We start from the raw sequence: 25,853 nt of genomic DNA on the forward strand, positions 1-25,853 counted from the left end.
ACGCAAGTCCATGGATCGACCGTAGCATATCTACGAATGATAGTTGTTCCATCAACCTTTCATGTAAGGACCAGAATAATCTGAAAGTCACATTGGCTGGCCCCTCAGGGGTACACTGTGGCGAGCAGTAATAGCAGCGTCTGGCTCACTTGTGACGTTCACTGGCGAGTAGGTATCCACGCTACAGAAGAGACAATGCAGCAGCTTACTCCGACCCCCCCCCCCCCAAAACATTGCCTTAATAAGATGGCACCACCTTCTCGCCCACCAAAGATATTCGACTCCGCAGCATGAAAACCGAAATACTAAGCCATGCTCATCAGTCATGTCAGTCACATCAGCAGCCGTATGAGACGATGTGAAATCGGTAGTAGTAGGATTAATGATAAGATAATTCCCCTTGTTTGAACACACACACATATTTCATCATCCAACGAACGATTGTGCCCGCAATAGTTGGTATTTGGTCCCTTCCCCAGAACTTCTCCCTCGTTAGTGATATAATAATAAATGAAGAATGGGAAATATGTTGTTGCGACATGATATTCGTTAAAGTTGGTCAGATCCCCTCACCGAACGCCTTACAATGATGACCCAGATCGTGAAAAGCCACATAGCTTCAACCCTTTCTCTCTCTCCAAAAGAGTAGGCGCATGTGGTACTAAAAGCAGGAAGAATGAAATCAAATGCCATCACCCAGAGACTAGAAATCATGTATGTTCCTTGAAGCGGTATGTACTCCCTTTGGATATCAGGGGTCCCTCCAAGAAAAAGACCATATTCGTTAGATATTCCCTTTGTACATCGCAAAATCCAACAGGTGTATATGTTCTCATACCAAGCGAACGTAGAATGTGTAGTGGCGAGTGGCCGTTTCTGGCCCTTGCTTCATGATCTGTGTCGCGTGCCTCCCTCAAGCACCAGTTGTCCAGCGTCATAGCGCGTCCTGGATCGGAGAGGACTTTCTTCAAGCGACTCCCATGATCCATCGCGGATCAGACGAAGAAATAGGTAGAAGAATCGGCACGGCAAATGCTCGTTTTGTGCAACTCAGTTGCATGATCATCGAGTTGTTCTGACTCGGGATATTACAGCCCAGTCCTCACAACTCCAACCACACTCCCGGCCCCCTTGACTAGATCATCTAGCGTATGGGCGGTCCATGAGAGCAATCTCACGGGCGATGTCGGCCCACTCCAGCTCCCTTTTGACTCCAAAGTCTTCATCCCCCTTCTCCACAACTCGCCTTGTGTGCATCAGCTCTTCCCACTTGAGCAACTCATAGGCAAACCGGAGGTGGGGTTGAATGATCACGTTCAATCTTCGTGCGCGGACGAAGCAGTACGCTCGTGGGAGTGACATGTCCAGTTCCCGCATGACCTCAACAATACAGATCGTCGCGCTTCGGCTCACGCCGACACGGCAGTGGACTAGCGTGGCTGTGCCATTGCGTCGCCCGCGTTCTGACATGTCATATGATCAGCCGCGGAAAGCAAAAAAAGAGGAAGGAAGGAGGAAAGAAAAGAAAGCAGAGTGGGAACTTACCAATAAACTCTAAGCAACTCTCGAATTCATCTGTCAACGGATCAATGCCGTTGTCTTGGACTCCTTGAACAATCATAACATTCTCAGGTCCCCATTCTTCCAGCTCGCCATCCCTCCACATCGCCGTTTCTCCTACGCTGAGGATCTGGCCAATGCCCATGGCCTTCAGCAGGTCTGGGTTGTTGGCATGCCCGAGGTTGCCCAGATACATGTAATCAAGCACGCGACTCGGGAAGGAACCGTCCAGGCTTGCCATCCACTTGGGCTCGTCCTGGATCAGGGTGGTGATTTCCGAGAGGCTCTTGTCCTGGCAGAGCGGCGACTCGCGCAAGAGTCGCGGCGCAATCGAAGCAAGAAGGGCCACGTCGGTGGGATAAGCAAAGAAGTTGCGTTTCATCGTGGTATGCAGGTTGAGCCATGCGTCAGGCACGGCACGGCCTGTGCTGTAGCTGAAGTAGGCAATGCCCAGCAAGGAAGACTCGGTATACCCGTCAGCACAGTGCAAGAGGACCTTCCGCGGTAAAATTGTCCGGGTTCCTGAGCTTCCATCCATGTCCACGTCTCCGTCGTAGTCACATTTGGGGGGCAGGGTTCCATGGGAAAGATGCCAGATCCACTTGCATGTCTCCAGAATGCCGTCTGCTTCGGCATGGGACCATGTGGGCGGCAGGATACTCCCAGATGAGGGGAAGTCCAGATAGGGGTGTTTGACGTCGTCGTCAGGCCCTTCGGCTATGGCTCTTAAGGCGCCTGGGTTCAAGCGCCCCAAGTCACTACACTCTATCAAAATGTCGAACTGCTGTTCCTCTTCGCTGGCAGGCTCTGGCGTGGGGCCCAGCCACACGTTGTGGGATATCTCCGATGCCTTGGTCATTGCATACATCTCGGACCTTTCCTGATGGAAGAAATCTACGACCTTGCCAGTCAAATGCCCTTCTGAGTCTATCGATACGACCTCGCTGTGTTTCAGCTCGAAGGTTCTGAAGGACGCCGTGCAGATGAAGGTGTTGTATACGGGAAGGTCATGGCCTTGATCCAAGTGCTTCTTGCGCCATTTCGCCTGCGCCGAGGCCAGTTCCCAGCCCACCTTTCTCACCACAGCCGAGTCTTCGCCATATACCACAATGTCAGATGTCATTGCCGCCTTGGCGGGCTGAATCTGAAAGTTCCTGACGGAGAAGCCATCCTTGGGATCAGCGTCTAGAAATTCGCCTTCCACGCCTGGCTGTAGTAACTCTGATGGCGCAATGGCTCCCTTGAGGCGTGAGACACTGAGGTCGCCATCGGCCTTCACAATAGTAAGTCCCCTCAAGCAGCAAGGCGTTCTTCTGAGCGCCCTCTTGCGCCCTATGAAGAAGGCCTGCTGGATGTGGTTGCAAGGATGTAGCCCGTGCAGCCACGGAAAGACTAGAGACGGGTCCGGCAGGGGCTGTCGGGAGATATAATCCAAGGAGGCGGCGACATCGGCGGCATTGATCTTGTATACGGAGAGAGGGCCCGACTCGATGTGGGTATACTTGTCGGGTGGATAGAGCAGGGAGAGCTGTCGACACTCTTCCTCGCGGGCGGGCGAGGGTGGAGGAGTATTGGGCTCTTGCACTGGCGCTGGACCAGTTGGACACACGGGAAGGTGCTTGTTAGGAACCGGGGTCGCGACGCTCTGTTGTTGTTGTTGCGTGTTAATCGTGTCGATGGTTATGGGCGACTGCAATGTGACGATGCCCGATGACGACCGGTGGGGCGCTATGGGTCTGGGGAGAGCAATGGTCGCCATGCTGCTCTGTAGCATATATGGGGTTTGGAGTTGCGGCGCCGGAACTGGGGGGGCGTTGAAGCGGGAAAAGAAGCAACTCTCTTTCTTCCTGTGTGGACTGGCTTTTTTTTTTTACTCTCTCTCAATTCCAAAAAGTCCGTCGGAATCTCTTTCAGAAACCGGCAGAGTCAGATGGTATAGGCAAAGACGTAAACATGCGATTCTGGGGAGCGGGATTGCCCAACTTAATTAACCGCTCGCCTCTTCCTTCACGAGATCGGCCGGGCTGAGCCAATTGGGGTCAGGCCTAGATAGCGGGGTCGATCCAAGACAGGAGCTGATTACAGTCATACGAACCGAAGCTCTTAGCAACATTCGATAATCGTCCAAGGCAGTGTAGCAATTGCAACGAACTAGGTAGGCAATTAGAAAGAATACGTCCTCGGTTCGATTCTGATAGTTTTGGACCGGAAGGAAGAGAGAGGGGAAGAGGAGGAGGAGGAGGAGAGAAGAAGAAGAAGAAGAATATACAACAACAGTCAGTTGAAGAGAGGGAGGGTTAGGTAAAAGAGGAAACATGCAGGGAAGATGGAGATGGAGGGTATATCAGTTGGGTAGTCGATGTACCTAAGACTGCCTAAGAACGTCTTTGTTTCACTCCCGGTAGGCAGCCTTATCTTCAGTTCAGCATCCCTGCAGCGAGACACGGCAAATGAACCTTGGCTAAAGCACGACACGGGTCAAGGTTACAGGCGAACAATCCAGTGCAGGCACGGGTCGATTGGAGTTTGGAGACCCTTCACAACGTTCTGTCGTTCACGACAGCTCAAGTATTTGGGGTCTGAGCAAGGAGTCGGGTGGCACGCAATATACCCCATCGGGTAGCAGGTAGGCGAGCAGAGGGTCAATCGAGAGAGAAGATGGTGTGCCCAGTGTGCTTGCCGCTGCAACGTTCTTTCGATCGATCAATGCAATTGGGTTCAGTTGATACCTACATACCTCCATCCACGTATGTACCCCATGTAGCGTGATCTAATCCGTCCACTCAAGTAGGGCCAGAGCTGTGATCTGCAGTTGTTTCAAGACAACATTATCTATCTGGCCGCGGCCTCTTCTACGGTTACCGTTCAGAAGTATTAACCCCCCTCCACTGTTTCCCGAAAAGTCAAATAGTCAGACGAGAATCTAGCTTCTTATAGTATATTCCAAGCCGAAAATTACTTTGATAGGCTTAGATACACCGTCTAACTATTTGACTTTTTGGAAACAGTGGAGGGGGGGTTAATACTTCTGAACGGGTACTTGTAACGACGATGCCGGGGTGCAGTAAGCAGATAGGCGCCAGACGCTGCCTACTATGCAAATACTGTTTGCTACTGCTAGCATACTGCCAGCACCCGTCTAATGTTTCCGTTGCAGCAAGGGTTGGCAGCTAGGAGGCAATGAATGAATGGCATGCTCTTCCGTCATTGACCTGACCTCCGCGTTCGAATTTGGTATATCCGTACCGATCGAGATTTGATAAGCGCTGGTGGAATGGAAACAGCCAACCGTCTTTTGGCGCCCCCAGGCACTATCATGGAAGATAGACAGATAGCTCGATAGGCAGTACTAGTTCACCACCCAGACGAGTTGGCGTCAAAGCCAGGCAGGCCGTGGGCTGAAGCTACAGGGGGGGGCACGGAGTCTTTTTGGCGAAGGTCAAAGCAAGCATGCCGTCCCAAGTCGTGGCTGAGAGCGACGTGAACTAATCGACTGGCGGCCGTACTTACTTGAGTATGGACGGATTGCTATTTCCGAACTGTGACAGGGCGGCACCGCATCGCATATCGCATTGCATCGCAAAGCCAATGGCGACGGAGGTGGGATATTTGATAGGCTTAGATTCCCAGGCTTGCAGGAAGGGCAGTCAATGTGTGGCAGGGTGGGAGGGAAGCCGTGCCAACAGCAGGCGAGCTAAGCTTGGGGGTTAGTTGGGAACGAGGGAAAGACTAGAACACATCGCTGATCGCCGCCAATGAGAGGCGATCCCCAGCCTTGACCAGAAAGCCGCCTTCATGCTTGCATGCCCACCACCCACCATGTGGTACGCCCGCACGAAACACTGCCGCCGTTCGTTGCCAGTGCTTTGTCTGGTGCATTAGCGCCAGACCCATGTGTGTCCTCTGTTCCATCAACCAATACCCACATAGGCTTGATAGTCCTATGTATGTATCCCATACTATTCGCGGCCACTCCTCGCAAGCTCTGCCCGCGCACTACCTACCAAGCAAGAAGATCCTCTTATCCTATGGATGACGATGTACGAAGCAACAGCATAGGCTGATATTCGGGGTGAGGCTGCGCCAGGATGTAATGGGCAGGAATATAGGATCTGGGGTGCTGGCATAATTCCTCAAGACAATCAATGTTGAATCACTTGGAGAAGCTCGAACATGTTTCGCATAGGGCAGGTAAGCGTTGAAGCTGAATAGAGTTTGGAACTAACCTAGTCAGTTTGACTCCCCCGAGGTTCCGAGAAAGCTACATAAGGCCAGGGACATCGATAGCAATAGCAGGGCAAGGCAGGTTGGAGGGGTATCTATCAGCTTAGCAGGGACAGTCTTAGTCTGTTATCTCAGAGCCCGATTCGCTGTTGATCCAACTTCATTGTCGTAATCTCGTGATATAGCCGTGGCTTCTGAAGAAGCCTCTACGTTGGGATAAGGGAAATGCCCGATAAACTATACCCATCCCACTTACTGTCAGGGCGCTAGAGATGAACTTCCGCAGCCCTCCCTGTCTGTGGGCCGAAGCCCTGTGCAATGCGCTTGCCGATCCGACAGCTATCGGATCAAACACGCCTGTGCGTGCCTTTGAATGAGGCACAGGGGACTGCGCTATGTTACGGACTTGAGAAACATCATCCCCATTTTCTGCATACAAAAATCTCACTATCTTCTTTTTATGGTCCCTGGCATATGCCCAATGCAACTACAAAGATCCCCATGTCTCACATGTGGCTTTTACCAGGGGACTTGGGTAAGCACCACAGGGCATGGTGTTGGGGCTAGCCAGCTAGCCATGATTCGTTTCTTTTGTGTATGTAGTGATGCTGCAGATTGCTGTTTTCTTCCCTGGACGTTTCTTCCGCAAACAGGGGATATTTAATATACATACCTAAGTATGTATTATAGATCCTCTGAGACTTGGCATGCTGATCTACTCTCTCGTGTTGTCGTGTCAAATATTGCATTTGCATATCATCTTCCCTCCAGCCATATGGAATGTATCAAGAAGAGTAGTGGGCGGCCAGCCACGGCGCAAGCCACAAACACCACGTCATCAGCGCGTTATGGGATTTCACAATGTCGGATCCTCTCGTGCATCAGTCTGACCCGACCCTTGTCACGAACAACAAAGCAGCGCAGCGAAGCAGCAGAGGAGCAGCATATGCTTCTGCTTTTAGCTGCCTGCGATTAAGGGTGGAGTTTGGGGAATCCAAAAAAGAACTCCAGCTGATGCCAAACTTATGCGCACGTTTCCCCAGCTGACCTTCTTTTGCTTTGCCTCCCTCTCTGGTAAGACCGGGAAGCCTAGGTCAGGTTACCCAACTCTCCCCATTTTAGGATTGGCTTCCTTCTAGACGTGCCCCGAGACGAAGAATAATGCCATCCGATGTTTGCTGGGGGGCATGCGTGGCCTTCTTTTCTTAGACGCACCCAAGTGACTCGGACTCCAGGCAGACATTCATTGTCCAAGAATCACCATACAATCGGTAAATGACGTGAAGGGGGGAGAAAGGTTCAGAGAACTCGGTGGCTTTTTGACCAAGCCATCTCGGTGCTTGTTAGTGTTTGGATCGCGGAATTTCGGCCTCTACGCACCAACCATTGCCGCAACGGGATCACCCTCCAAGTGCAAGACAAGACACCCTTTTCTTGTGTAACATTGCCTGTCCAGCTAAAAACAATAGTGACGAGATCAAGATGCCCCAAGCAGCTGGCCATCAGCACTTGGATGCTGATGCACAGCACAACTATGGGCCAAAGTGCCGCTTGGCTCCAGTAGCCCGCCCTTTCACTCAACCCGACGACGGAGATGACGACAATGGCATCCCACCGGTGAACGCCCAGTTCTTCTATACCTCCGCGATCCCCATCGACGACCCCCTCTCCACTTCCACCATAGCCGGCGCGGCAGATGCGAGATCCGCCAAGGGACTCGTCCTCCGTCCCTTTTCCCGCGGCGACAATAATGCTTTGGAGAAGGCCTGGCTGGGCCTGGCCTCGGACGAGTATTGCCGAAATCACGACCAAGCGCGTCGCAACCGCAGCCCGAGCCCGTCCTTGGCCAAGGCGAACACTGAGAGGCTTGAGGAGATCATATACGATTTGGCCTTTAAACACAAGGAGAAACATGCCCGTGAAGGCCCAGGTCATGAGCTTACGCTACCGGACCTCGATTCCATGTCGGATACCGAGACAGAGCTGCCTCTATGCTGCCAAGAGCTCCTGTCTGACGTCGGCGTTCAGCTTCGCACCTCGTTCTGTTCTGTGGCAAGAAAGCGTCAACTCGCGTTGGATAGGGATAGACTGGCCCGTGAGGTCATGGTTTATATGAAGACGTTGCGGACAGATGCAACCGCTTCTGTCACACGCCGACACGCGTCAACGAGCCGCCCCGAATCGGAGTCTCTTGCCAAGGCTGCCTTTTTCACGAATTCCAAAGAAAACACCTCCCTAGCAGAGAACCCGAATGACGTCGGCCCTAGGACCGTGGGAAGGAAACCTGATTCTGAGTCTCAGAGCCGCCGCGGGTCACGGGCGCGTTCTCCGTCATCCCTGACAGCTCGTGGCTCGCCGAAGGAGGCCCATCCAAGTAGTCCCATCTCTGTCCGAGCGGATGACGGAATCACGGGCACGCCATTCGTTCGAGTCGGGACTCCAGAGACTGTTCACTACTCTCCGTCTAACTCCCTTCCTCGAGGCCCCTCATCCTTGATTGAGAGCAGGATGATGGTCGAGGAGAAACCAAGCAGGGAACGGCCAATGTCACCTGAGCAGTCGGCTGCCGAGATGCCATCGACCATGCCTGAACGTGGTAGAAAACCCAGGGCAAAGGCAGCCGTCGCGGTGCCTGTTGGTGTGTCGAGACTCCATGAAGTGACACTGCCAGCCTTGCAGATGAAGCCGATATATTGGTCGCCTATTAATGATATAGCAGCGGGGCAACGGGCTACATGGTTCTACAAGTACGTCCCTACCTATATTATGATTTTCTTGATCACTAACAATTTGGAAGAGATACCATGATGCCTATTGACATAGCGGTGGCCAATCAGCTGGAAGCTGGTTATAGAGAGCTGAAGCCACATACGGAAACATGGCGTGACGAGCTGCGGTGCGCAGTCGAGGTCGGCCCTGACGGAGAAGAGAAAGTTTCTCATCGTTTGTGGCCAAAGGAAATGGACGAAGCCGCAAAATCAAAGGTGCCCCCAGAACCAGTCATCCCAAGCAACCCGTTCTGTGCTGCGCGCTGTTTTCGGGGCGAAGCGGCCGCTGAGGGAAACCTTCTGCCTTCTTCAAACGAAGACAACTACATCCAGAACCAGTCTCATCGCAAATACGACCAATACCATGTCATCTACAAAGACAAGGACTATGCCTTTCTACTCAAGCCCAGCCTGAAACCTTCGGCATATTACGGCCGCAGACCAGTAGCCAAGATCGCTAAAGGCATCACTGTTGGTATTCCAGTCGTGCGAGGTTTCGATGCCACAGCCTGGGCTAGGCTTCATGAAAAGAAAAGAAGCCAACCCCACGCAACCAATCCCAGCTCTGCTGCTAGTGCCCTTCCAGGAAAGCACCGGCCCAGGTGTTTGCCCAGGTTGTAAGACCGAGAAGGAACGCGGACAGGTGACAGATCTTGTGCTCGTTGCACACGGCATCGGCCAGAAGCTAGCAGAGAAGGTCGAGAGCTATCACTTCACTCACGCCATTAATGCCTTTCGAAGAGCGGTCAACCTGGAACTCGGGAGCGACGCAGTACGGGCAGTTCTGCGAGAGGGACAAAATGGCATCATGGTGCTGCCCGTCAACTGGCGCCAGAAGCTCTCTTTTGAAGAAGGTGGTCCTATGAAGGTGGATGACAAAGCGGACTACATGCCCGAGGGCTTTGGCCTGAAAGATATCGAGCCCCCCACGATACCAGCAGTCCGATCCATGATATCCGATATCATGTTCGACATCCCTTTCTACATGTCACATCACAAGCCGAAGATGATTGCGGCCCTGGTCGGCGAAGCCAACCGGGTCTACAGGTTATGGTGTCGAAACAATCCCGGCTTCTCTGAGAAGGGCCGTGTGCACATAATTGGACACAGTCTGGGGAGCGCCATGGCTTTGGAGATTCTATCCTGGCAGCCCACTGTCACGCCGTCATTGGATCCGGGCAAGGAAATGTCACTGCAGCACTTCGAGTTCGATACGAAAAACCTCTTCCTCGTGGGCAGCCCCTCGGCGTTCTTCCTTCTGCTCGAGCGGGGCGCCCTGATCCCACGAAGGGGACGCCGTAAGCCAGGGGCGGATCCGGCCGACACGGGATCCAGTGCCGTGGTCGGTGAAGCCGGGCAGTTTGGATGCCTCGCCGTCGACAACGTCTACAACATCCTGGCCCGGGAAGACCCGGTGGCGTATTTCCTCAACGGGACCATCGACCCGAAGTACGCGGCCAGCCTGAAGACGGCCTACGTGCCGAGCGCGACGACGACGCTGTTCCAGTCGGTGGGCAACGCGGTGCGGAGCTTCGTGCCGGGCGCGGGGCCGAGCCAGGCGGCGCTGGCCAACAACCCGGCGCTGGCCAAGCCGCCGCCGGCGCTGCGGCTGCCGTCGCAGCTCGAGCTGAGGTGCACGACTTCACGCGCGAGGAGGTGGCGGAGAAGAAGGCGTTCCTGCTCAACGACAACGGGCAGATCGACTACTTTCTGCGCTCGGGCGGCGGGCCGCTCGAGCTGCAGTACCTAAACATGCTGAGCGCGCACTCGAGCTATTGGGCCAACCACGACTTCATCCGCATGTTCTGCATGGAGATTGGGCGGAAGCCGGGCAAGGCCAACACGCTGCCGGCCATGCGGGCCATGAAGGCGAAGAGGCGCGCGTTGCCGGATATGTCCTGAGACAAGAGAAGAAAAAAGAAGAAGACGTTTATAGAGTAAAGACTGCATGTTTGGTGATCGGAGTTGATTTGATTGGTTTACATTTGACTTAATGGTTAGACACATAGCGAATACCCAGATGTTTTTTCGTCCATTTCCTTCCCTCCTTTTGGGTCCTTGTTCCTTGGCTCTTAACTCTTGATACCTCGCCATTCCCCTGTCTTCTGTGTGACTTGCATGCCGTAGATAGGTCAGTCAGGCGGCCACTGCCTGCATGTGTCTGTCGTTTATTTCTTCAACGCGTTGAAAGCGCTGTTCACCACTGCGAGATGAAAGGTCAGCCCTGACAGACAGGAAGCTGTCATATACCAAGTGACATGAAATACATACCATCGGATCCCAGCGTGGCACCTCCGCCAAAGACCATGGCGTTGCCAAACTTCTCGGCCAGCGACTTGGCCCACTCAGCATGCTAGTAAACAGGAAGTGGGTAAGTAGTTAGTAAAGCCGTATCCAGTAGTAATGGTAATGGTTTTCTTCTTGGAGATAAAAACGAACGAACCTTGCTATGCTTCGGATTGGCCGGGTGGTTCGGATCCTGGGCCTGCTGGGCGATAGCCTGCGGGAAATCAGGGCTGACGTTTGGGGGCGGTGCGTTCCCGCCGCCGCCGCCGTGCCGGACATCGACGTAGTTGCTCGGGTAGCCTCCAGGCGCCTGTTTCTTTGTTTATGTGTTGATCGTCAGCAGTCGGATTCCTAGAGTCAGGGAGAGGGGTCTGGAGGGAAGGAAGACCAGTAGTAGGGGCGGGGCGGGGGCCCTGAAGAACGAACCGGGAGCTGCGCTGTGATGGATGCGTATTGCTCTGGCCGGAGGGCACCGGCGTTTCGGAGGGCTTCGAGGTCCCTTTCGGACGTTCTCGATGGACTGGTTGACTTGCTGCTGGGCCTTTTCTGCCATTGTGCTTTTCTTGGTTTAGAAACGACTCGTGGTTGAAATTACCGGTATATTGGTCCAATATGACCACTTTGATTACTGCAGAACTAACTCCTGTGGCCATAGACTCTCTTCGTTTTTATCAGTTCTATTCGAAGTAATGGCCAAAATATCAGGTGCGTACCTGCCCTACCGTACCTGTCTTGCCCGCTTCCGCCTTCGCCGGATGACAGGCTGGTGACGCAATCGGATTGCATCTAGTAGGTTATAGCTTCTCTCTTAGGGCAACACAAGCAACACAACGTTCGCTTGAGGGCGTTCCACGGTATCACTTCTAGCCCGAAACATAAGCTTCTTTTGGTCAATTGGAGCATAGCTGGAATGGTGGTTGCGGTGCTTCTGCCGCGTCCCACGTATACTCGTATATCGCTATGCACAATTCAGGGGCAGGCTGCACACGTACACATCCACGCACAACGGCACATAAAGCCTTGTGCATCGACTTCAATGCCGTCAATTATTGTACTTCTGTGTACCTAGGTTTGTTGCTCACCGAGCCCCCAAATCCAAATCCCGGGTTAGGCTCAATCCATCCATCGGTACATGGCACGACGTCTCTGTACCTTCTTCGACAGCCGCTGATCACTACGGTTGATTTGTTGCTGCAGAGATAAACCCCCCAACATGGCGGCGGCCTCCGCGGGATCTCGCGCGCGACTCTTGAGACGGACGAATTGTCAAGCCGTGAAACCCGGAATGAAATCACACTGGGGGAGATCCTCCTACAGGGACACGGGTGTTGTGCAGATAGCGATCGACTCCTTAGTCAGAAGGAAGTGCTGCTGCGATGCAGGCGAGTACTCCTAATGTAACCTGTGTACCTTATTATGCATCTATAATAAGCGCTGAAGAAGCGAGCGTCAAAACACCGGAATACTCCCCTGCCACGTGTGGGTGCGCCCACTGGGTTGGCTCGCTACCCATTTACCCTCCCACCAAAAAGGGGCTGTTGCGACCTTGGCTCTGGCTCTGGCCTTGGAGAAGGGGGTACTCATTCAGGAACGAGGTAACATAGCTTGTACACTAGAGGAGGATCAAGGCTGGGTGGGCTCGTTCGTTGTATTAGCCTGTCCACCCACACTGGAACAATGGTACTGAGTGACTGGAAGTCTCCCAAAGCCCAGGCTGGGAGAGGGGGTACAGTACCCAACGAAGCGCGTCTCTGTCTGTGGGATTTCTGTCGGCTGGCGTCACTGCGACACACATCTACCACCCAAGACGGGCTCCCGAGGCTACCCATCGAAGGCGCAGCGCGATCCTTCTGGAGTGTTTGATCGAACGTGCCTCCTTTTGCTTCCTGCCTTCCTTATGGTGAGGCAATTAACGTTATGTCCCGCGCCGCTTCCATCAGCCTTACCGGTTCCAGCCGTCGTTTTCCAGATCCATACGAAAGCTACAGCATATGGGCATCGAAGAGGCGAAGACATCTTTGATGCGGTGGATAGATAGGATGTAGCTAAAGATAGGTACTGAGAAATATCATTAGGTAACACCAGATATTTCGGCTCCTCCCCAACCCCCCAGTGACATACGCATTATCGGCAACGAGCAGTGAGGCCTTCCCTCGGAGCCAATCCTAGATAGCATACGTATCGGCTACTAGAACTGATCTTCGTTTTGATATCAATTTGTAAGCTGGCAGGGCTGCTGGGTTAGTTATCTCGGACTCAAGCAAACAAAGAGTCAAAGAGAAAGTTTCCGAAAGCACCTGATCAGTCGATACTGTACAAGTCGATGTGAACGTCGCTGACAAATAGTATACCCCTGGATCGGGAGCTATGATTAGGCTGCTTATTTGGGCGGCAGTAGTGTACAGCCCCTTGCCCAACCGCGGTTACGTAGATGGTAGGGGGGATAGATTGTTTACCTTCTCTAGACAAGCGTTAATCAGCCTTCAGAGCGCGAATCGCATAACTATCCCAGGCACGGCAGGTAATAACCTTAGATGGCCAATGAACCAATCGCTATGGCCTGCTTGATTGACGAGTGACGATGCTATGAAACTCCAAATCCCGACGGTTCATCGGGAGATCAAGAGATAGCGAGCGCCCCCCTGCTTCGATGCCCCCTGGTTTGGTGGGATTGAGCGACCGCATGGTTAACTTCGACAGAACACCCATCCCCTGGGAGAGCATTCACGCCACTAACCAACTAGAAGTGACTGACGTCGAAACGAGTTGCTGGATTGCCGGAGAGTTTAGACGGAGACATTCGATTGCTCGCACTCTGCTCGGACTTGAGAGTTGTACCTACTCCAAGAGACCCTCCTCTGGCCCTCTCCCTCTGTAGTGTCTTTGCTCCTGAGGGCCCGAACCCGAATCTAAGCGACGCTTGGTCTTAAACGGGGTCATAATTGGAGCTTTTAGCGTGTCTATAACTGCGAACTGTGATGCGAATGAATCCTTCTCATTCCAAGGAGGGAGGGACTCTAATGAGCCTGACGTAATTCCACATTGAACACATCGAAGAGGTTGTACTTTCGGAAGCCGGCAGGCGAAACCGTATGTGCGTAGGTTACCTGTCTGCCCGACTGACCCTGGCACCAGTGATTTCAATACAGATAGATACATGCACGGAAGGACCCCAGTGGCTAAGCTAAAAAGCTACCTTGCCATCGTCGTCTTCACCTTGGTCATCCTACATATCACATATGACATGGGAGAAGAAGAGGCGGATTCGGGCCCGAGGGAGCGGTCCAGACGAACCGAGCCAACAGAGCTGTACCTGCCTTGCTGGGCCTCAGAGATGCTCCCCTTTGCTGCCTGGGTATCGAGGCACAGGAGGAATAAGGATAAGAAGTACAATGCAGAAGAGGATCCTCCTGCCAAGTAAGGTTCTGCGGCACATATAATCTGCAATCTCGCACTGCTGTTACTGGCCCTGGCCCCTCCCCCTTTGCCCCCTGCTCGCCTGCCTCCCCCGGGCGCCGCAATAAGGCTCAAGAGGTGGTGGGTTCGGTTCTCTACTTTAAGAGAACATGGACAGACCCACAAACTCGCAAACTCGATACCTTCTAAGTAGACTGTTCGTATGCAAGCGCGCGAAAGGAAGCGACAGCAGCTAGGGCCACGCCGCGCTCAAGTATCCCCCATCCATCCCGCATGGCTTCTAAGCGCGGGTCGGATTTTCGGCCGAAGGAAGAAAGGAAGCACGAGTGGTTGGTGGTGGACTTGGCATAGTACAGATGGATATGGCGTTATGGTTCAACCTACTATCTATCTCATATAGCACCTAGTGGCCGCAGTATCTACCGAAGGCTGTTTCTGGGACCTCGCCATGATGATGTTTATGCGTGGAACGCGAGGAGGCATGGCATGAGGAAAGGCGGTAGATCGACGCGATTGGCTGGGGTTTGGAGCTGCTCTGTTACCATACCTCTCTAGATTTCTATGAATAGTAGTAGCGACAATGGGCGCAAGACCAGGGTGCACGATCAAGGGCGCATTCCTGCCCTGATACTGACCTACTGAGCCACGGCCGTACAAGCGGAGGCCCATAACTTACTTCAATGGCGTCTGGGTTTCCAAACGCCTCGCAACTGTCTAGTTTGGGTCTACATGATATCGCCCTACGTTCCGTCATCCCACTTGGAACTTGGTCGCCAGCTCTCTATCGAGGGTGAGGTAAACATGTGCGTGATAGAAAGACGGGGGGGCGGGTGCCAAGAGGTTCGACCATCCACTCACAGTGTTTGTCCACCACTACATAGCACTGGCCCTTACTTCACTGTGTGAACATGCGATTCAGATGGGTTGTTGGGTGAGAGTGTATGTCCTTCATCATCATCATGATATCCGGCAAGACCTTCTCTCCTCTCTCGCGCATATGTGTGTAACCATCCGTTATATGCCGGACTCTTGTACCAACCAATGGCCAGTCAGCTCTCAGTGTGCAACAATAATAACGTGAGGAATAGCCCGACGCTGCGGCCAATGAGAAGAGTCACTCCGGTGCTGACCGTCAGCAAGTTTACCACCTTGTGTAACAGAAGACAACTCATCAGCAGCAGCAATGAGAGCATGTGTGGTAAGCAGGTAGAATACGGCTCATAACGAGAGAGCATCATTGTACATAAGGGAACCCCTGATGGGTGGCCGACGATTCGTTTGGAGGGCGCTTACTGGGGGGGGGGGGCAGTATTGCAGAATCGGATTGATTGCATTGCATTAGTAAAGTAACGGGAGTGAGTGGCAGTCTTATACACACGTAACAGAGCCAATCGTATGTGCGTGGGGGGAAGCAAGACAGAGACAGGGAGGGGGATGAGTGTCTGTCCAAAGTTGAGCTAGCCTATGTTGGGAGAGCGATGGAAAGGGGGGAGACAGGCTCCTGGTACAAGGCAGACCGCTCCTTTTTGGTGGCAGACCGACTTTCGTCTGCCAAATGTGGCGGAGATAACCAGGTCGGAGCAGCATTGTGAATTGAAGTACGAGGCACCATCCCAGGCTATCATTTTACTGTGTTCCATACCACAATATCTCTTTGCATATACCAGTCATACCCTGAAACGAAGCAAAGGACAGGCACTGTACTCGCTTAGTGGTGATGAGTCCGTCCCGTGTGCCCGCATCATGGGGTCAGATGGGAAAGGAAGTGACAGACCAGACAGGCGTACGTACGGCGGCGGCACGAACAAAAACAAAGTTGTTCCGGAAGCATCGTGTGCAGATGGTTGGGACCAGTCATGATACAGCCTGTCGATTTCCCCCGAAAGCAAGCACGTAACCGCAACACGTTTTTGGCGTCCCTACGGGCCCTGCCTGGAGAAAGCAAGCACACAAGAGGCGCAAACTGGTGCGGGCGACCCAACTACTACAAACCTGGCCATGGGGGGTGGGCGGTGCATGCCCTGTCAGCACCTTCTTCGGGAATCTCACTTATTCCACCCACTCGCTGGGGAGTCTACATAATGGCCGGTAGGTGAGCAGTGCATAGGCATGGGGGAGGGGGGCGATGAATAACCAGATCAGGACATGTTGCCTGCCCCTGCCCCCCTACTGTTCCTGCCCTGTGACAAACGTTGGGGATGTTGTCCAATCATACCGCAGATTCAGGGCCTGAAATGCCTTGTCAGGACCTTGTTCACCATCCTTCTACATATCCTGAATAATAACAAGGAGCTATATGTTTGTGTGTGGGTTACTGCACTCACTCATATTTAGCTACATTCATGCCTCATGATAATGAATGCATTCTTCTTGCCAACTATTATCGTGCCCTGCTGTATGTATGTATAGCATCTAACCTTGGCCGTATCACATTGCCGTTCAGAACTGGCGTTGAGAGGGGACGGCTCTCTGCTGCAGATATGCAATCGAAAAGGCCATGCAGCATGCTGCAGCGAACCGGGGGATGGGCTGTATATCGAGTCACAGAAAGATGCCAATAAAACAAGTCCAGGGGTCCATTAAATGTATTTTGGCCAGTTTGGCAGTTGGGGACCTCAGAGGTCAAAATTAGCCTAGCCTCCTCGGGAAGTATGATTCAATGCATGTGCCGGAGGAATCAAGCATGATACAATCGCAGCAAAATACTTCCTAGTGCTGGGTACTTGCAGTACAACCATCACCTAAAAGGTACATACTTCTAGGGGCATGGATCCGCCGTCACCAGCCAGAGCACTAACCTAGGTAGGGCAGAGCACTGGACTTCAGTCGGTCCAAAGTGTCCAACATCCCAAATCGGCCGGCCGGCGAGCGAGCGAGGTGCATTGCAAGAGGACCCCCCGTCCATCAAATTGACTGATGACAGATCCAAAATCCTACATGACGTTGCATTAGTCGTTGTCTTTTGGAATTAGCGGCAGTGGGGACGTCTGTTTCATTCAGAGAACGTTGATTCGAGGGCTGGGTTCTGGCATTCGGGGAGAGACCGCGGCGCCGGTGAGCAGGGGGGAAGGGGGGGGGGGGGACGTTTAACGAACAATCCAATCAGACACATTCGAGGGTGCCGGATGAACCACCCCTAGTCGCCCTGCAAGTAAGACGACAGCATGTCCGTAACGGGTAATTCGAATCGTATCGTAATAGTCCGCGGCACAACTCGGGGCATCGTTACACAACACGGGGCGTGGGTTACATAAGAACAAAAAAGGCAAGAAAGAGATGGTGCACTGCCGCCCATCATATGTTTTTCTCTCTTGCTCATTTGGCCACCTCTTTCCTAGGCAGTATGATATAATTACCACGCACGTAGCATTGTTGGCTTGCTGTTGAAGCTAATCTGACTCCAACTCTGTGTAACACCAGGACCAGTATACTTAGTCCAGAGCGTCGCACCGGTGACCAGTGCAAAGCGTTTCCGAACCAGATTAGGTGATTACTATGTGGAAATACACTAAAACAAAGCCAGGGGAGGACAACGAAGAAAAAAAAGGGCGTTGGATTCTTAATCCCTCAGGTGGATGTGAGTGATGGACGACTCCAGATCGATTATAGGGCATAGGTTAGTAACGGAACTTGCCTGGGGGACTCCAGTTGTCATGAGGAGGGGGAATTCCTGTCGGCTCAATTCCCAGATAAACACGTTAGTTAGTATTGTGCCATTTTTTACTAATCCACCGAGATACATATTCCACCATATGCACCTCGGGTATACAGCCAATCAGCAGCCGGCCTCGCAGCGGCGCCAATCAGGTGTTATCATACCCGCCGCTGGTAAAGTACGGAAGGGTCAAAGTTTAGAAAGTGTCAACTTCCTGCACTGGGATTAGGCCCGGTGGGCCAATGGGCGATGGGGCACTCGGACTCCATTCCGGCGTACTTTACAAGGGTTTTTTCTTCCTTGGGTTGAACCCCGTCCAAAGATGGAGCGGATTTAGTGGATAATTGCTCCGGACGGGGGTCCTGCTGAAAGGTACTGTGGCATTGATGGTTCTAGTTCACTTGTGACTGACTGACTGACACTGACTTGTCCCCCGTCCACCACCCCCCTCTTAGCTGCTATTAGCTAATGTGCGATGGTTCTTGTCAACCACCGACCAAGCTTCTCTTGTCGTCCGATGCTAAATTAGATGATCTGGTAATGGAGCACGGGAGACGAGAGAAAGGCTCAAGCCGACTTACAGGTTCCACTGCCAATGTCTTTCATCTTGCTACGTATGTCGTTACTTTTTACTGCATTTGGTAACTCGGCGCCTTTGGTGACAAGGGTGCAATGAAGGGGAAGGACGAAGCTATGATATGCGTGCTTCCGGGGTTTCTGCTCATGAGTCTAGTGTACTGGAAAGAGAGAGAAGATATTGCAATCTGCTTGCGCCATGCGCTCACTTCTCTGTCCGTGTCGTCAAGGGTTTCAACGTCATATACAGCCTTAAGTCAGCAAGCAGTAAGTCATCGATCGTTCAGTTCCTGGATGTAGGGCAGAGGGACGATGCGCTGCTGTGGCGCGTACTTTTTGCCTTTAGCGCGCCACTCATCTACCTAGCCTTCCCGTTGGGACGATTAAACGAACAGGTTAGAAGGAGGAGGCGTATGTATGTAAGATGTTTCTTTTTTGGAAACAGGGCGTGCGGCACGGCTCCCCCTTTCAAGGCCAGCGGCCGCCCCGTGGCCCCCAAACTGCAGCCCTACTAAGTTAGTGAGATGGACAAGGGAGCAGCAGCAGTAGCAGAAGAAGAACAAGCTAATACACGCGCGCGCTCTCTCTCTTGCTCACGTAACGTCTTTCGCTCGTCTCCCTTCTGCCGGGTCGTCCGCATGGCAAAAACGTGGGGATGTATGTTAGGTGTCAGATCAGAAAAGGAACAAAAACGTAAATGTCAGAGCGTGTGTGAACTTCGTATTAGCATCAATCAAACGAGACCTCCCCCCTACCATGCCCCCGTCCTCGCTACTGGAACAAACATAATGGCCCATCTTGACAACCATGAAGCTAGATATACATACAGATCATCACGGCATGTAATCTCTTTCGACTATCCATCCATCTTCTTGTCTCCTGGGGGTCTGCTCCAGAAGGAGCTCTCTCTCTCTCTCTCTGCTGCTGGGGTCCTGTACGGCATAGGATGGGAGTATTAATCGGGTCCCACGTACCTGTGCCTGTCGGTATTCGGTTATTTAAAGAAAAGAGCTCCGCCGGACTGACAGGCTTCGTTCGATAAGAAGGGTAAGGGGTGCGGGTACGGGAGACCCATAACGGACGGTCCTTTGCTATTAGCTTCTTCTATAGCCAGTAAATAAGGTTGAGAGAGAGATGGCCTGCTGGGGGGGTTGGCGCGGCCAAGCGGCGGCGGCGTTGATCAAGTAATGTGCCGGGGTTGGCGGTGTCAGAGGTAGGGTGGCAGATACTGTACCGGGGGGGGGGGGGGGAGGTTGGCCCAGCCGGGATTTGGAAAGGACCGGAGGAATAAGTAGGAGGGTAGGAGAGAGTCTGGTCCGTGTTCAATATCTATGGGTATGTAACATCACGTAATTGAGGTAAAATCAAATCCCTGGAAGTACGGTAGAATGGGTTTAGTGCTCATCTTTCTCGCTTCTGCGGCATGCAGAGTAGATGCACCACCCCTGACCAGCGGGGGTCTCCCTTGGTTTTCGCCTCCCGCCTTTTCGATGTGTGTCTGTCTTTCTGTCTGTCTGTCTGGTTTCTTAAGACGATGGGAGAAGCGCGAAAATGGTAGCTAGCTTTTAATCTATTTCGCTGTTATTGCCCCGATTGCGCGTTTCCATGTCTGCGAGAATGTCCTCGTTGGCATGAAAATCGCCATGGGAGTAAATCTGTCCAATGATCAGTATTTACCGAAGCATCGGGCCCCTCTTCTTCTTCTTCTCGTTCTTCTTCTAGGGTCCTGATCCAGAACAACGAGAGAATGGCGGGACCCGGCATGGTGGGAACAGGCGGCCCAGCAGGCAGCGCCTCTTCAGCAAGATTCCCTTTAGGGGCAGAGATGCCCTAGGTACTGGGTACTGGGCTTCTTCGGTCTTGCTGTGCCGCAAGCTTGCACGGGCACAGGGTTGGGTTGCGCGCGGAGAAGAGCTTGGACTCTCTGCCGAAAGTACACATACCGCAGTGGCCTTGGTGAACTCGTTCCTTTCTAGAATCCACACCCGTAAACTGTCTCCGTTCGTTTGCTTAGTTAAGGCGGACGGGATTGGACGAGGCCGTTGTCGGTGGCCAGACTCTGGCACATAGCGGGTATTCGCTGCATCATTGCATTCATGTGAGCTGTAGTAGATAGTAGTCATGGGATGTATGAGGGACAGTGTGTGTCTTGTCTGTTCCCTATCGGCTGTTTGTTGCCTAAGCTACATGGCAGTTCCAATCCTCGATAGGGCTGACGTTCCCTCTCAAACCGTCCCCTTCTTTCGTATCGTCCCCATGTTGTATGCTGTTGGTATTGTTGTATATAGTTATTTATACATGGTGGAGGATATCGATCAATACAAGGCCCACGAATGCTGTCGAGAGGAAACCGCCTCAATGTCGTTCTCATTGTCTTTTACCCCGAAGACAAAAGTCCTATACCCATGACCATGAAGAAGGTATCTAGCGCATAATTTTCAAGAATTTCCGATGCAGGAAAATAAGAGAGTCGTAACCATTAAACCCCCCAAACTCCAGAAAGCCATCTCCTAATGCTGTCTCGCGCCTATTACATGTGTCGCCGGAGTAAGGATGACGCAGGTTCTAGTACATTCAGGTTGGGACTGCGCGTCTGCGAAGCCGTGAGCGGCGGAAGTTGCGTGGACGGGACGTGACCAATCCTCGAGGAGGAGCGAGTACTGTGAAGATCGTAGCCCTCGTTGCGTACGTTGAGCGTGCTGATGTCAAATCTCTTGGAGCAACCGTCTTCCATGTGCCTGTTGTGGTTTTTTGTTAGCCTATTGTATCTATAGAGTCTTGACAAGCCTCGAACTAGGGCAACGGATGAATGGGTGGGAGGAAGTCTTACCTCCGAAGAGTGTCTTTCCTAGCAAAGGTGCGGGCACAGAAGTCGCATCGGTGGTTACGCTCCTTCATGTGTACGCTTTGGTGATGCCTCGAAAGGTCGGTCTTCCGTACAAACTTCTTGGTGCAGCCTTCCACCTGGCAGGGAAACGGGTACTCCCGCTTCTCGTCGTGAGTTTCGAGGTGGGCCTTGAAGTTGTAGCTCCGGCTGAACAGCTTTCCGCATCCCTTGACGTCGCACTGGAAGTTGGCCTCGTCCCGGGTGGTCAGGCGGCGTTGTTTCGTACGAGGTGCCCGATGAGCCGCAACTCTTTGAGACAGGGAAGACGGTCTCCCGGCAGGATCCAGGTAGCCCGCACTAGGTGACCTGTACGGGTCCGTATCCAGCGGTGGAAACTCGGGCCCAGACCAGGAGTGGGCGGGAGGCTCTGTCAAGTAGTTGGAACTACTGCTGGCAGAACTGTAGCCGCTCATGGTCACGGGGAGTGCATGTTGGGAATGGGGGGAAGGGTACTGGGATGCTTCTGGCGGGCTGCGATAGCCGGAGTGGCTTTCCATTTTTAGGCGCGGCGCCGGAGAAACACTATGAGGATAAGGATAATTGCTTCCGGACACGGGGTCTGGAGTGTGTGATAAAGTTCTGTGATGGTGGTGGTCGTGGTGGTGTTGAACGTGGGATGAATGAGATGAAAATGCGTCTTGTGTGTAAGCCGGAGGAAAGGTTGAGTCGTACCCGGCAAACGCGTCGTAGTCCATAGGGGGAATGGTCGAAGGAACTTCCCCAGAAGAGGAGTTATGCAACATATTCGACTCGTTCCACTCCGCAGCCGAAGTCATGGCGTCTAAAGAGGGCAGAGAATGCTCCGGATTCATGCTGCACATCTGGTCATATATAAATTCGAGTTTGTAAACACTGTCTCCTATATCAGGGGAAGGGTAATCCGTGTTTGGCGAGGAGACGGGAGATCTCGTCAGCGACGGTGGTGAATGATGATCCATTTGGAATGTGGTGCAAGTCTTGTTTGACCAGGGGGGTTGTCGAAGAGAGGAGCGGAGGGATTGTCCCAAGTGTGATCAAACCTGGAGGATTCAAGATAGTGGCCCAACACAACAGAGCAGAGAGAGCGAAGGAAACCGAGCAATTATGTACCCAGGCGATTGCAGTATAATCGCTTTCGTCTTGAGTTTTTGATAAAGTGTGCGAAGTCTTCATATAGTCTTGCTAGCCATGTGCGAGACTAGTTGCACGTAGATGCGGGCAGGTAGGAATATGTATATGTAAGAAAAGGACCCTGGTTTGCTGACCTCACACCCCGGGGTTGACCAGACGCCTTCCAGGGCAGTAAAAGTGAAGTGGTTAAGTATGTAATCCACACTGCCTCACTCTCTGCCCCTCTACCATGCCCAAGGCAAGTCGAGAGATAGATTATAGGTGTGTGAAAGATGGGGAGGTGAGCAAGGAACCGCACGGCGTCTAGGCAGAACCGGGGGAATCAGAGCTTGGGTTACCCCATACATCTCATAAGGCAGGCTTCTGCCTGTTGATCATTTCGAGTAGTCTCATGGCGTCGCAACGGCCGGGGGTGTGGTCGAGTCCCGCAGCGGGTACCACAACCTTCATCCTTCCTCATGCCATACCATCATCCCATGGTCTGTAGAGATTTGGGGGCAGCGGAGGGAAAGCAGCAGCAGCAGCTGGCTGTGGTTAGTGCTCTAGTAAAATAATACCTTGCATATAAAATACCCAGAAGGGTAATGGGTAATGAAGTGTAATAGGTTCGGTGGGCCTGTACAGCATCCATCCATACCCACACCCACCAGCCCACAGTACACATTTGGTTGGTAAGATACCAGAAGTACTCGAGGTAGACCCTTGTAGCAGCTCGGATGGACAGCGAATCAGGTGCCAGCACCATGCTACCCGGCCTAGAGAGGCAAGACAGCCGGCACAATACAGGGACCCAGGGTCCTGCCTCTCCCAAGTTAGCATTGTATGTGATTGTCTATGGATGTACATATTTGATGTATGTAATGCGGGCGCATAGTAGATTAAGTAATCCTGGCCACATTGAATTCGAGTCATCCGTCATAGCCCAGCGATATAGCAGATAGGGCAGGCAAAAGATGGTGTAACCATGGGAATTGGTTGATTAAGCGCGACCTGCAGTTCTCTTCTGGACGGAGACAAGAGGGGGCACAAGTTTCGTTCGTTTAATCGACCGAGATTGGGGCTGGCACGCACAGTAGAAACCTGTAGCCCACGAACGATTCTGTTTCTGAAGATACATAGTGGTAGCTATCAAGGCCATGGTTGATGGGACGAAAGACTCCAATTGGGTGGAGAAGACGAAAATGAGGTAGAGAGGTCTGAGGGAGGCAGAGAATCAAGCGAGCTAGGCGGGACAAAACGAAGCGAGAGTGGGAGTGTGCGAGAGAGAGATTGACGCAGACGCGATGGTTTGGAGACTAACCAGGGGTCACTTGGTGATGGGTGAAAAAAGTACAGTATTGATAGCAGTGGAGATGTCCCGGTTTGCTGGGATTGGCCGGCGCCGATTTGGCTCGATACAACCGTTCACGTACATACACCAAATGATGATGTTTGGAAACCTCCATCTTACGTATTGATCTTAGACACTGCCTTTGTCAGTGCCGCCTCATCCAGGTTATGCCCCACAAGCTTTGGTTTACGAAACCGAGACCGGGAAATCACCCGTCGTGCGCTGTGCTGTGCTCCTTAAGGCTGAAGAGATGAGATGGCAGGCACCCCTCATCCCCACCAGCTTCAAGATTAAAAAAGATACCGCATTGATCCAACAATGGCTCTGAAGTTGCTAGCTGCCGTTACCCAGTGGCGGTCTCGGTCGCACAAGATCTATATTGCAGCTTATAGTTAGTATGCAAGAATAAATAGAAACTAATAGCATAGAAGTGCCTCGGTAGTGCATCATCGCTCTTCTTTCCATTTGCCGTGGTGCGTGCACCGCCACGTGTAGTTAGGTTACGAAGGGGGAGCAACAGAAGACGATGACGACGCTGAAGATATGCGGCCTGGTCAATGGTTGGAAAACACACCTGGTACATGCCATGGGTAGGGTCGCAAGGTAGTATCAATGGTATGTGGTCTAAATTGCTGTAACCAAAGGACTGGGAGAGATACCTTAGGTATGCAATGGACTTTTTTCTTTGGCGACTTTGCGACTTTGCAACTTTGCAACTCTGCAAGGATCCGGTGCCATAGCTTTGTCACCCAATGAGCTAGCGGCGGCTGCTGATCCGCGGCCTGTGTGGAAAGTGGTTCCAGGGCATGGCCAGGGGTGACAATGACACAGCCCTTACAAAGCCAGGCGGGCCACTACTAACATTCGTTGTAACTTTCCGTACTTTGACGGAGAGGAGAATATTCAAGTGGCAGGAGATCAAGCAAGTAAGGTAAGCACGATCTCCCGATGCTAGGTCGAAACGTGGGCGTTGCTATGTCGTCCAACATGAGAAGGTATGGGATTAGATTAGGGTGTGCAGTCAGCATCTTCGTGGACGGGACGAACTGCATGCTTTCTTGAGCAATGAGCACACTGGTTGTGATTACAGGACGAATCCGGGTGCCGGGCGACTGGGCTAGTCTACAGACTTGGTTAAACCGGGCTTATAAACCCAACTGAAATAGAAACGGCGTTTGTTGGCGAGGCGGCCGCTAATGAAAAGACCTCGCAGCAGAGCATGGAGCCACCAGTGGGCTCATGTTACATAACCTTAGGTCCCGCGAACGCACCGTTGAAGGGATGGCCCCGTCGCAGCACCCGCCGTGTCTTGGGTTTTAGTGAGACCAGCTTCAGGGTTCACACCCGCCAGCCCCAGCCCTGCCAGCAAGAGGACACAGACCGTATTAGATGGGCTAAATACATCTGATACTTCCACTACTTACCAGACTGGCCAGGCGGGAGTGCGCTAAAAGGTACCTACTTAACATAAAGATACCGCGCATCGACAGAGGGTGGGTAAAAGCCGTGCCACTAGCTTGGACTTATTAATGCCCCCGGTACCGATCTTCGTTTCGTTGAATAGAATCCTTGAAAAGTACAGCCGCCGGTACCCTCCGCCGATGCGATCGCGAGCTAGCTGTGATATCAAGATACCGACTCTGTCTGTTCTCTCTGGTACGCTTACCGCTGCGTGGGCCTATTCAATTTGACAGGAGTGTTACAGGTCCAGGTCCAGGGCTGGCTCGCGTACAAGACTAACGAACAAGCAATATCATGCTCTGCAGTCTAGGTCTTCCTCGACCCCGGCACGAGACGCAACCTGTTCTTCGAACCCAGTCGATAGCACCAAGATGGCATCATCCTCCACCCTCAGCCAGACCTCAACCAAAGCCCGGAAAGGGCAGATGACTCCATTGCCCACTGCAGGATCCCACTGCCATGTCCCATCCCCTTAGCCACCTGGAGTAGCAGGATACTTAGCGTGCCATTTAGGGAAGCTCTGTAATCGACTCGCTTAACAGCGTCAGAATCGGCTTAGTAGCCGAGGATATGCCAACC

At 52.6% G+C, this 25,853-nt stretch overlaps 4 protein-coding genes across 4 annotated transcripts; 1 reads left to right on the top strand and 3 right to left on the bottom strand.

Moving 5' to 3' along the window:
- Nucleotides 1-1,140: 1,140 nt before the first annotated feature.
- Nucleotides 1,141-3,319, bottom strand: PG994_001120 (Dual specificity protein phosphatase PPS1; the record flags this gene model as incomplete). Its single annotated transcript, XM_066852529.1, has 2 exons — nt 1,141-1,463; nt 1,546-3,319. 2 exons carry the CDS (start codon nt 3,317-3,319, stop codon nt 1,141-1,143), a joined length of 2,097 nt encoding a protein of 698 aa, XP_066720670.1.
- Nucleotides 3,320-7,266: 3,947 nt separating this feature from the next.
- Nucleotides 7,267-10,454, top strand: PG994_001121 (DDHD domain-containing protein; the record flags this gene model as incomplete). Its single annotated transcript, XM_066852530.1, has 4 exons — nt 7,267-8,531; nt 8,582-9,045; nt 9,116-10,086; nt 10,107-10,454. The coding sequence occupies 4 exons, from the start codon at nt 7,267-7,269 to the stop codon at nt 10,452-10,454; spliced, it is 3,048 nt and encodes a 1,015-aa protein (XP_066720671.1).
- A 266-nt stretch (nt 10,455-10,720) lies between these two features.
- On the bottom strand, nt 10,721-11,391 carry PG994_001122 (uncharacterized protein; the record flags this gene model as incomplete). Its single annotated transcript, XM_066852531.1, has 4 exons — nt 10,721-10,755; nt 10,824-10,905; nt 10,996-11,154; nt 11,227-11,391. 4 exons carry the CDS (start codon nt 11,389-11,391, stop codon nt 10,721-10,723), a joined length of 441 nt encoding a protein of 146 aa, XP_066720672.1.
- Nucleotides 11,392-21,016: 9,625 nt separating this feature from the next.
- Nucleotides 21,017-22,311, bottom strand: PG994_001123 (uncharacterized protein; the record flags this gene model as incomplete). The annotated part of the gene is made up of 2 exons (XM_066852532.1): nt 21,017-21,224; nt 21,317-22,311. The coding sequence occupies 2 exons, from the start codon at nt 22,309-22,311 to the stop codon at nt 21,017-21,019; spliced, it is 1,203 nt and encodes a 400-aa protein (XP_066720673.1).
- Between the last annotated feature and the right edge of the window lie 3,542 nt (nt 22,312-25,853).

The sequence above is a fragment of the Apiospora phragmitis genome (genome assembly GCF_038363925.1).
Source record: "Apiospora phragmitis strain CBS 135458 chromosome Unknown utg000002l:1.0-5516284.0:1.0-5523493.0, whole genome shotgun sequence".
Classification (NCBI taxonomy): domain Eukaryota; kingdom Fungi; phylum Ascomycota; class Sordariomycetes; order Amphisphaeriales; family Apiosporaceae; genus Apiospora; species Apiospora phragmitis.